This window comes from Orcinus orca, chromosome 6 (genome assembly GCF_937001465.1).
Source record: "Orcinus orca chromosome 6, mOrcOrc1.1, whole genome shotgun sequence".
Taxonomy (NCBI): Eukaryota; Metazoa; Chordata; class Mammalia; order Artiodactyla; family Delphinidae; genus Orcinus; species Orcinus orca.
In genome coordinates this window covers 99221815-99234131 of record NC_064564.1, presented here as the reverse complement: position 1 = coordinate 99234131, position 12317 = coordinate 99221815, and the positions used below count along the sequence as shown (strand labels likewise).

The following is a 12317-nucleotide window of genomic DNA, read 5'->3' as shown; positions in this document are numbered from 1 at the left end:
AAGGGGAAAAAATTATACAGGCTGTGGACACCAAGTGGCAGAGATTATGACGGTCATCTCATAGAATTTTGCCTACCGTAAGTTACTAAAGAAAAAATCAATTATAGACTTTAAATTCTACCACAATTTTTCCTAGGTTCTTCTGACAGGGCTACTTAACTTTATAGCAAAAGCCTAGGAATACTCCTATTTTCTCTATGGAGAGGTACCAAGGCTGCCAGGGGTGGAAGTGACCAATGGCCAGAGGTTTCAGGAAGGTAACCGGGTCTGGAAGACTGCTGTCTCCCCTTGGACTGGATGCGTTCCCTTGAGTGAGGCACAGAGATTTGGGGAAGGGAAAGAACACCATTTCCCTGGGTCCATGGGCATGTGTCCCATCTCCTAGCCTTTGGGTTAGCAGGATTCAGGATTTGTGAACTTGGCCTGCAAAAGTCTATTCCCACCGAACTCTAGTGAGCCTAGTGTACGGCCTGCAGGGTGAGTTGTCCTATAGTCCCTATAAAGGGCCATCCTGAGTCTTGGTGGGCTGGGCTGGGCAGGGTAAGGCAATATTGACCAGGTTCAAGGCTTCCAGAGGGTGGTGAGAGCTCCAGGGACCAGCGCTGGAGAGCACAAAGGTCCTTCCCAGTCCCAAGACCCTCCGTAACCAAGGACTTGGCAGTAGCTGTGTGCAGCCGAGAATGGCTGAGACTGAGCGTAAAGCGCGTACGGTTCTTGCCACAAGTTGTGATTCCTTCTGTCCAAGGGGCCTTCCAGTGAAGAGTGAACCTTAGAACCTGAAAGAGGGCTCAGCTCCAAGAACCAGAGGGAACTTGGGTTGTCTTGGGATGATGACTGTGAATTGAGATCTCACAGGGATGAACACCAGATGATGCAGACACTGCTGCTTTGCTGTGCTGGGATGGTCAGGGACAACCATGAGGGGCAAAGAGGGGCAGAGCCCAGGAAAGGGGAATCATTGTCACAAGACCTAGGAAGGGGCAGCAGATGGGCAGCGCATCTCTTGCACCGAACAAGGAAGACAGTGTCTTGGTCCTGGTCGGGGAGTGTAAATGTCCATACTGCGTGTGGCCCTGTGAGGGAGGTGGTGCACGGGGCTGCCAGACTCAAGGACTCCAGCCTGTCTGCAGCTTGCTGCCAAGGGCACAAAACAGCTGAGTCTGACCTGACTGCCTGTGATCAGCATTCCTGAGCATTTTCACTGGATTTCTTGTAGAAAATTAACACATAGCTCTCTGGTCTGGATTTGTGCATCTGGAACAGCTCACTGGATTAGATGGAGGCTGAAGGAACTCCACAAGGGTAAAAGGACCAGCCCCCATACCGACCTCGTGAGACTGCATCTCAGTGTCCAGCTGTAACACACCCCTGGTGTCAGCCCCTTTCCTCCACTTCCCCTCCTCTCTGCAGCCACTCCTCGGACTTCCTCTCCCTCAACCTGCAGGCTGCTGCTGCAGACCCCTGCAGACCTCTGTAAAGAGATCACTCAGATGGGGCTGGAGCTAGAACAGAGCTGGAACCTACACTGGAGATACAGCTGGGAGGGCACATGAGTTTCACTGTGAGCCAGGCATGGAAAGACCAAGGCTTGTCACTGGATGAGACAGAAGAAACAGAGACCTACTTCTGGACGGCAGGAGGCTGTCTGCTTTCCTGGAGGGACACACAGTGCCGAACAGACTTGGGGAGTTGCCTGTGTGTCTCGGAGGGCTACCTATGTGCACTGGAGGGATACTTGTGTTTATTCTACACTTGACCTGGGACTGTGGTCTGTGTTGATTGCATTGCACTCATAGCTTTCCAAGGTTGGCTGGCCAACACATCATCCTCAGCCTCTGCCTGCAAGTGAGTTGCCAACTGGCCCTTTATTGCCCACCCAGCTGTTGTCAGCTTCGTCACCCAGGTCATTGCCCTTAATTCCTGGGCCTTCACCAGTTTCCTAAGAATAAATTGTTTGGACTACTTCTGGTCTGCTGCTGTGTATTAGCCTGCATTTTTGGAAACTCTGATAAAGTTTCCAAACTGACTTACCTTTTTTTGCTATATGACTCCTGCTTTGCATAACTGTTTGCTTCATCAGCCACCACGCTGCATTCTGGTAAACTGAAAGAAAAAGAAATTGTTAGAACTGAGCAACAGGGAAAACAACTTATTTTGAACCGATGCTTTCTGAGTGGAATGAGAGCCTGAGACTTGAGCCTGAAGGAGAGGCTGCCCAGCTATGCTGAACTTTTAAGCATTTCAGCTGAGAAGCTCCGAAATTCTCTGGTCTTAGTGAATTCCTATCTAATTCTGAAGAGATCCCCCAGGAACCCCACTCTGAGGGTGGTGATAGGCCACTAGAATCATTTAAATCTGTGTTTATAAGATTTATAAGTATTTATAAGTATTCAGTATAAACTGAATACTTACAGTGAAAAGAAAGCTTTAAAAAAAAATCCATAGCACACAGGGATGAGATATGACACCCAGTGAAAGAAATCATAGCTTAAGTTACCCTGAGTTATACTGTGTTTTGGAAATCTTCTGAACTCAATACTTATGCCACGTACTCTAAGACCAAAGTACGCAGATTGTTTTATTATTCTTCTTCTCAGGAGTAAGCTTGCTGAATCACCACAGGCTTTTTGGTTTTTTAACTACCAGTTTGCTGAATGTCGCTGTCCATTTGGCTTGGAGTTGCTCTAGGTCCACCCTAGAGCCCACCTTTTGAGCCTGTCACTTGGCAAAGTGAACTATTGGTGGTCCTTCCTGCTACGTATAGAGCTTGGTAGCGATTTCAAATTAGTGGGGAATGACTGATTATTAGGGAAGTGTGGGAATCAATGTCTAACCATTTGCGGAACCATTGTTTGCAATAAATATGATGAACAACGAAGGGAAGCCTCTTGCACTGTCGGTGGGAATGTAAATTGATGCAGCCACTATGGAGAACAGTATGGAAGTTCCTTAAAAAACTAAAAATAGAACTACCATATGACTCAGCAATCCCACTACTGGGCATATACCCTGAGAAAACCATAATTCAAAAAGACACATGCACCCCAGTATTCACTGCAGCACTATTAACAATTGCCAGGACATGAAATCAACCTAAATGTCTATCAACAGAGGAATGGATAAAGAAGATGTGGTACATATATACAATGGAATATTCCTCAGCCATAAAAAGGAACGAAATTGGGTTATTTGTAGAGACGTGGATGGGCCTAGAGATTGTCATATTTAGTGAAGTAAGTCAGAAAGATAAAAACAAATATCGTATATTATCACATATATGTGGAATCTAGAAAAATGGTATAGGTGACCTTATTTGCAAAGCAGAAATAGAGACACAGACGTAGAGGACAAACGTATGAATACTAAGGGGGAAAGGGGCAGGTGGGATGAATTGGGAGAATGGGATTGACATATATAAACTATTGATGCTATGTATAAAATAGATAACTAATGAGAACCTACTGTATAGCTCAGAGAATTCTACTCAGTGCTCTGTGGTAACCTAAATGGGAAGGAAATCCAACAAAGAGGGGATATATGTACACGTATAGCTGATTCACTTTGCTGTACAGTAGAAACTAACACAACGTTGTAAAGCAACCATACTCCAATAAAAATTAGTTTAAAAAAAGAATAAAAGCTGTTTAAAATCAATTAAAAAATGAGTTAATAGGCTTACTGTACAATAGTCTTACACATCAATAACAAAAACTGTAAGATCCTCTTGCAAGGGGAAAAGAATGATCAGACAATTCACAAGTTCTGCTGTTATTTTTCTCTGGAAGTCACACCTATATTTGAATTTTTCTTGCACCAGCAAAAATGAAGCAAGAAACGAAGAACATAACATGGGAGTAGGAAGCCAGGTGGACATCAGACAGCTGATCAAAATGTTCACTGTCCAAAGGCTAGGTGTGATTTCCATCCTAGCTCACACAGCCTGTGTCTTCGACCTTTCTATTCCCAGATAACACTTTTTTCTTTTCTTGCCTAATACTACTCTTCCCTAATTGATAGCTTCCAATGGATCATATCTGTCTGAGGTGTGTTTCTTAAACCCTAAGGAGGATTTGATGTGTGTCCTCTATCTGAGTATAGCCAGGAAACTTCCCAGGACTCTTTCAAAGAAATGAGACTGGAAGTGTGAAATCTAGTCCCGTCCTGTTAGTTTAGCATTCATTGTGAGCAGACTGGACTCTTGCCCAGCTGAAAGAAGCTGACGTCATCTGCTTTCATTTGACCCTGAATTTCCCCTCTGATTGAGACATCAGTCCAACCTTCATTTCACAACACCCAGCAAATATTTTACTGAATGCCTTCAGTGATGGAGTTTCTACACTACAAGCAGAATGACAAGCAGAAAGGCAAGAGGGAAGGGGTGCAAAGAAGAAGAAGAGGGAAGGGGGTAGCAAAGGTTACTCAGGTGGAGTTTGAGCTGGACCTTGAAGGATTAGGAGGGTTTTATCAGGCAGAGAAGACTAGAAGGGAAATTCCAGTAATGGAAGGGGGGAGGGGTATAAAAATATGAACAAAGGCAGGAAATTTCATGAAGAGACATTCAAGATCACAAGAGTGGGATGGACCAACATAAGAGACACATTACCAAAGTAAAAATGAAGGAGTTGATGGTGCATTGGATTGGCTGGGTGCTGGAGGGATGCAGGGAGGTACATATAGGAAGGGGGAGATATGCTTATTAAGCCTTTGAAAATAACTTTTAGAAAGAACATCTGCTACACAATTTGTGACTCTAATGAGACTTCTTTCCCCCAAACATACTAGATATTCATTTAAATATACTTCTTCGAAGTAGTTGCTTTGAAAAACTAAATACACACTTATTCCAGTGGTGCTATTAGTGTTTGAAAAATCTTTAGAAATCCCCTTTGGGAATTGCCTTCAGCATTTGTTTATGAGCTACCAAAGAACATCAAGCAGTTTTATTACCTCACGGTTTTCTGTCTCTGTTTCTCTACATACGGTGAAAACATTATATATGCATATAAAACATGTATCATTAAAACTGAACCAGTTGGACATTTCTTTAATTTTTTTATTGTAGTATAGTAGATTTGCAATGTTGTGTTAATTTCTACTGTACAGCAAAGTGATTCAGTTACATATACATTCTTTTTTTAAAAAAACTAATTTGTTTTATTTATTTTTGGCTGTGTTGGGTCTCCGTTGCTGCGCGGGGGCTTTCTCTAGTTGCCGCGAGGGGGGGCTACTCTTCGTTGCGGTGCGCGGGCTTCTCATTGCAGTGGCTTCTATTGTTGTGGAGCACGGGCTCTAGGTGCACGGACTTCAGTAGTTGTGGCTGGCGGGCTCTAGAGCACAGGCTCAGTAGTTGTAGCGCACAGGCTTAGTTGCTCTGCGGCATGTGGGATCTTCCCGGACCAGGGCTCGAACCCGTGTCTCCTGCATTGGCAGGCGGATTCTTAACCACTGCTCCACCAGGGAAGCCCTGTACATTCTTTTTTCATATTCTTTTCCATTAAGGTTCATCACAGGATATTGAATATAGTTCCCTGTGCTATACAGCAGGACCTAGTTGTTTACCATTGTATATATAAAATATTTTGCATCTGCTAACCCCAACTTCCCACTCCATCCCTCCTCCACCCTCCCTCCCCCTTGGCAACCACAAATCTGTTCTCTATGGACATTTCTTTTACAAGCTAGAACATGTGGGAGGACTTCCCTGGAGGTCTAGGGGGCATGGGTTCAATCTCTGGTCGGGATCCCGCATGCCACTTGGCATGGCCAAAAACAAAAACAAAAACACTAGAACATGTGGCAAATGGCTTTTACCTATTTCCAAAAATTGAATACAATCTGAAAAACATTTCACTTATGGACTCAGAACACCCCCAAAAAATGTGCTTCAGGCTCTGACGGCAATCTTCAAAGGGGGATTCCAGCAGTATTGAGCCTCCACAGAATTGAAGTCATGTGGACCTCCACAAGTGACCTCCACAGGTGACTGTTGCCACAGGGACCTTGTCCCACGATTAGATACATTCTGGGGAATTTCTGTCATCGTGGCTGGACAAGTTGTCATATGACAGTTTATGGTCCATGTTGGCTTTCTATGCAGTCACTCATGATCAGAGACCCCCTTCCCCAAGTCCCCCGTGAAGACCTTGCCAAACCTGGGAAGAGAAGGGGGTTTCCTAAAACCATCGGACACTAAGACCACCTAACGGCAGAGTCTGAGGAGGACCGGACTTCAGCTCACTGTCCATTCTGGCTTCGTTTCACAAAAGCAGAGCCCTTTTGCAGAGGGAGGAAAGCCTTTCTGGTGACTGGAATGGGGAAATAGGCTGCGGTGTTCCTCTAGGCACTGAATCCACTCTGGGGCAGACAGGACATGTCCCATCCACAACCACATTCCAGGGCAATGTTCTGGATCCAGAAAGAATGCAAAGCTTAGAGACAGCTGAACAGTATTCCTGGAAGGTACACACTGCAAACAGGCAGTTGTGATTCCTCAATAAATTGCCCAAAGGGCATGAGTGTGTGTGTACTGTACATGTGTGCATATTTATGTTGCCTGTTGTGTGTGCACACATGTGTTATTGTGTGATGCATGTGCGTATGGTGTGTTCAAGTGGGGTGTGTATAGTGTGTATGGTACATGTGTGCATACATGTGTTGTGTGTGCATACGTGTATATTGTGTGGTGCATGTGTATGTTCATGTGGTGCGTGTGTATGGTACATGGCTGCATGTGTGTGTTGTCTGTTGTATGTGCACATGTCTGTATTGTGTGGTGTATGTGTGTATGGTATGTTCACGTGGTGTGTGTGTGTGTGTGTGTGTGTGTGTGAAGGGCACTGGGACGATCCTGGCAGGAGTGAGTGATAGGAACTGCCATTGGTCATCCCTCTCCCTACATCTTCAGAGTCTGTGGGAACAGGTCAGTAGAGAAAGGAGAAAAATTCTATCAGCTGAAGAACCGATACTTCTTCCCTTGGGAGGAATAATGATGTTTTCTCAATGACTACACAACTCTTTTCATACCAGAGTAGCAGCAAGTTGTCTGGCATTTGTATTGCACATATTTTTCCACATTTGTCCTTTGTCTTTCAACTTTACTTATAGGGCTCTTGTCTGTTTTTGCCATTGGAAAGTTTTCATTGTTACATAGTTGAGGTTATTAATCTTTTGTTTGTGACCACCGGCTGTCATGACATGCTCAGATAGACTTTCCACCCACGATTATAAAAATATTTGTCTAGTCTCTCTCCTAGTTCTTATGTAATTTTGGTTTTTACTTTAAAACATTTGCTGTATTTGGAATTTATTTTGTGTAATGAATGAAACAAGAACCCACATTTTATTTAAAACATTTCACACCAACCTGTATTTTTCTTTCACACTATTCACTGCAGTTAAAATAGCACAATTATTTATGTGATTATCTTTTCCCAATCACCACTGATTTGAGATAGCACATATTTTTCATACAATACTTTGAACTATGCTTGTTTCTGCAAATATCATGTTGGGATTTTGACCAGAAAAGGGATTTTCTAGATTATTTTGGAAGAATTTATATTAGAATATTTCTGTGCACTCACAGGGGATGCCTTTTCACTTAGTCATATATTATCTTCTATTTCTTGGTAATTTTATCTTTTTTCACATAATTCAAATTTATTTGTATAATTTTATGTTTTGTACTTTTAAAATGGATTAAATTTGGGTTATATTTCTTATACATTATAAGACTTTTGATTTTTGAATATTAATATATCATCAAAACCTTCTCAACTCTCTTTTACTCTTTTAATTTTCAGTAATTTTCTGCTGAATCTTAGGCTTTCTATTATCTGCAAATGATGATAATTTTGTCTTCTTCATTCCAATAGTTAAACCTCTTATTTTGTTCTTTTGTCTAATTGCAATGTTTATCGCATAAAAGCAATGTCACATTATAGAAATTATAAGTGCTTAATCGCTAAGCTTGATATTGGCTTTTGGTATAAGATATGTTTTGATAGTAAGGAAATTATTCACCTAATCCCATTTTACAAAGAACATTTATCAAGAATGGACATTACATTTTATGAATGTTTTATTGAAATCTACCATGGGATTATATGCTTTTCCCCCTTTGGTCAACATTAATATAAATTTTCAAACATTTAGCCACCTTTGCATTCTTGTAATACACAGTCATAGTCATGGTAAATTGTTATTTAAATCTGCCCCCAGATTCTATTTGTTAATATTGGGTTGGCCAAAAAATGCCTTTGGTTTTTAAGTAAAAATAAAAGACACATTTTTCATTTTCACCAAGAACTTTATTGAACAATGTATTCACCATTTAGTTCCACTACCTTCTGCCATTTTTCAGGCAACTTCATAAATCCATCTTCCCAAAACTTTTTATCTTTTTGAGCAAAGAACTCTTCCACGTGTCTTTTACAGTCTTCCATGGAATTGAAATTTTTTCCATTAAGAGAATTTTGTAAAGACCAAAATAAATGGAAATCCGAAGGTGCAATGTCTGGTGAATACAGCGGGTGAATCAGAACTTCCCAGCCAAGCTGTAACAGTTTTTACCTGGTCATCAAAGAAACATGGGGTCTTGCATTATCCTGATGGAAGATTATGTGTTTTCTGTTGACTAATTCCGACGCTTTTCATCGAGTAGCTGCTTTCAGTTGTGAGCAGTCCTTGTCGGAATTAATCATTTGGTTTTCCGGAAGGAGCTCATAATAGAGGACGCCCTTCCAGTCCCACCATATACACAACATCACCTTCTTTGCATCAAGACGGCCTTTGGTGTGGTTGGTGGTGGTTTATTTCACTTGCCCCGCAATGTCTTCCCTTCCACATTATTGTACAGTATCCACTTTTCTTGGCCCGTCACAATTTGTTTTAAAACGGAACGTTTTTGTTACGTTTCAGTAGAGAATCGCATGTGGAAATAAGGTCAAGAAGGTTTGTTTCGCTTAGCTTACGTGGCACCCAAACATCAAAGCGATGAACAAAACCAAGCTGGTGCAAATGGTTTTCAGCGCTTGATTTGGATATTTTGAGGATGTCGGCTGTCTCCCGCGTGGTATAATGTTGAGTGTTCTCAATTAATGTCTCAATTTGATTGCTATCAACTTCAACTGGTCTACCCTACCGTGGAGCATCGTCCAGTGAGAAATCTCCAGCACAAAACTTCGCAAACCACTTTTGACGTGTTCCATCAGTCACAGCACCTTCTCCATACACTGCACAAATCTTTTTTTGCGTTTTGGTTGTGTTTTTACCTTTCTTGAAATAATAAAGCATAATATGCCGAGAATGTTGCTTGTTTTCTTCCATCTTCAATATTAAAATGGCTACACAAAAGTTCACCAATTTCGATAAGTCTTTTTTTAAATGCACGCTGATATGACAGCTGTCACATACAATCTAACAAAATTGTTTTGAATGCAGTTAAAGACAACTAACTGCTGTTAGACCATTTTACAGAAAAAACTGAACGAACCTTTTAGTCAACCCAATACTTTATTTGAGAACTTAAAAAAAATCAATTTTGATATCTCTGGTTTTCTCTCCTGCGTTACCTATTCAAAGCAGCAGTACATTGGTATTTGTTAATTGGCAAGAATTCCTTCTTTCTCTGGCCGAGGACATTTAAAATATGCTACTTCAGCTATGTAGATAGATAGTAATTGTGCATCTCTTCCCATCTAGTTTTCCAAATGTGTCAGCATAGGATTAATCAATGTTCCCTGGGATTGTGAAGTAGTCCTTGCCTGTAGACACTGCCCCAATCTGATAGGAAATGATGACAGAGAAAAAATGATGTGCTTGGCAGGCAAGTATCTCTTGCAACACTGGGTCCCTTAGCAATCAATGATGGGCCAATGGGCCCCAGTGGGAGTGTTTCTTATTCTTCCAGCAGCTAATCCATGCCCTCAGGACCCATGCTGGTGGGAACCTTCAGAACTGACTCCACTTACAGTCAGTAACACCAGACTGTGGTCACGAGCTAGAAACTGCTGTCAGGTGATGCAAATCAGTTTGTTCCAAACGGCATTATAAAGGCTGCGTTCCTCAGGGTGTATAGTGTTGAGGCCTTTCCCAGCTACAGCCTACTTAAAGTATTAATACTTTTCCTTGCTTTTGGTTCATTTTCTTTCCTGCTTGTGTTAGTGTAGGGTTTGGGGTTAACATGTACTTCTGCCATCATTTTTTTTTTTAAATAAATTTATTTATTTTATGTTTGGCTCCATTGGGTCTTCTTTGCTGCGCGCAGGCTTTTCTCTGGTTGCTGCGAGCGGGGGCTATTCTTCGTTGCGGCGCGTGGGCTTCTCATTGTGGTGGCTTCTCTTGTTGCGGAGCATGGGCTCTAGGCGCACGGGCTTCAGTAGTTGTGGCACACGGGCTCTAGGCGCGCAGGCTCAGTAGTTGTGGCGCACGGGCTTCGTTGCTCCGCGGCATGTGGGATCTTCCTGGGCCAGGGCTCGAACCTGTGTTCCTTGCATTAGCAGGCAGATTCTTAACCACTGCACCACCAGGGAAGCCCCCGTATGGCTTTTTTAGCAGCTGAAAAATATTTTTTTTTAATCAAATAGAATTTTTAGCAATGAAACACATAAATATTTTTAGAAAAACCTTTCTTAGTAGATGGGTTAAACAGAATATTAAATACAGCTGAAGAGAAAATTAGCAAACCAAGAAGGCAAATCTAAAGGGCAGACAGAAAAAGTTGTGTAAAATATAAAGAGGGATTGAGATATGGAGGTGGAATGTGAAGGTCTGAAATACATATAATCAGAATTTCAGAAGAGAGAATAAAGAGAATGGAGGATAAGCAATATTTGAAAAATTCGATATTTAGGTGTTTATAAAGTCCTAGGTATAACTGAATCACTTTGCTGTACACCTGAAACTAACATAAAGTTGTAAGTCTACTATACTCCAATATAAAATGAAAATTAATTTAAAAAAAAATAAAATGAAGTAAGGATGAGGGTCCCCGTATTTGGAGTGTGAAAAACTATTAGAAAGGCCATGAATTGATGGAGGAATCTGGGGCAGATGGAAAGACTGTGAAAATAGTACTGAAATAATGAATGTCCCAAAGGGCAGTACCTGATGGCACTGAAGATGGGGCATTCGAGATTCAAAGGAGTTTGGATTATGGAAATGGTGGTGGCAGCAGAGATTAAGGAGAAAGCAAGCATGAGCTGATATGCTGATGGGAGATGGTATGTCTCCAAGGGAATCTGGACAATTTTAAAATAAACCAATAGTTTATACTCAGTGTATTTTTTAGTTTTTCACTGGATATAGGGAACTAGGGTAACCAAGAGACAGGAGCAGTACTTCAGAATGAGAGTAGTCACAGCTGAGGAATCAGAGTGAAGATTCAGAATATTGCATGTCTAAATGAAACCACATGGCTTTTTTTTTTCTGAAATCACCCTATTTATTAATTTACCTGAGTTATTTCTCATATCACACCATGAGCCCCGAGGCAGAGCCCAGTCGCTGCTCCATCTACTCACGTGATAGCACCTGACTGCGCTTGGCCCCAAATCCCAGAATACCCAAGGGACTGGAGTCTTGGGATTAGTTTAGTAAATATTTCCTAGAAATACTTTAAAAAATTTCCATTAAAAGGACAGGGAGGGGATTTCCCTGGTGGCGCAGTGGTTAAGAATCGCCTGCCAATGCAGGGGACACGGGTTTGAGCCCTGGTCTGGGAAGATCCTGCATGCCACAGAGCAACTAAGCCCGTGTGCCACAACTACTGAGCCTGAGCTCTAGAGCCTGTGTGCCACAACTACTGAGCCTGTGTGCCTAGAGCCCGTGCTCCACAACAATAGAAGCCACTGCAATGAGAAGCCCGCGCACCGCAACAAAGAGTAGCCCCCACTCGCCGCAACTAGAGAAAGCCCGTGCACAGCCACAAAGACCCAACGCAGCCAAAAATAAAAATAAAATAAATAAATTTATAGGAAAAAAAAAAAAAAAAAGGACAGGCAGGGACTTCCCTGGTGGCACAGTGGTTAAGAATCTGCCTGCCAATTCAGGGGACACGGGTTCGATCCCTGGTCTGGGAAGATCCCACATGCCGCAGAGCAACTAAGCCCGCAAGCCACAACTACTGAAGCCCGTGCACCACAACTACTGAGCCTGCGCTCTAGAGCCTGTGAGCCACAACTACTGAGACGACGTGCCTAGAGCCCGTGCTCCACAACAAGAGAAGCCACCGCAATGAAAAACCCGCGCACCGCAAGGAAGAATAGCCCCCACTCGCAGCAACTAGAGAAAGCCCACACGCAGCAACCAAGACCAAA

General features: G+C 42.5%; 1 protein-coding gene across 3 annotated transcripts in view; it reads left to right on the top strand.

The window, feature by feature from the left end:
• The window catches only part of SUSD1 (sushi domain containing 1), a 141805-nt gene extending 132498 nt beyond the window's left edge, over positions 1 to 9307 (top strand). The window contains exon 16 of one of the 3 annotated variants that reach the window (XM_033427450.2): positions 8920 to 9307. In XM_033427450.2, coding sequence (XP_033283341.1) covers positions 8920 to 8942 — 23 coding nt within the window. In that variant the 3' untranslated portion in view covers positions 8943 to 9307. Of the gene's footprint in view, positions 1 to 1216; positions 1329 to 8436 lie in introns of those variants that run through there. The other 2 variants (XM_049710962.1, XM_033427451.2) reach the window with 2 other exon arrangements.
• Positions 9308 to 12317: the final 3010 nt, after the last annotated feature.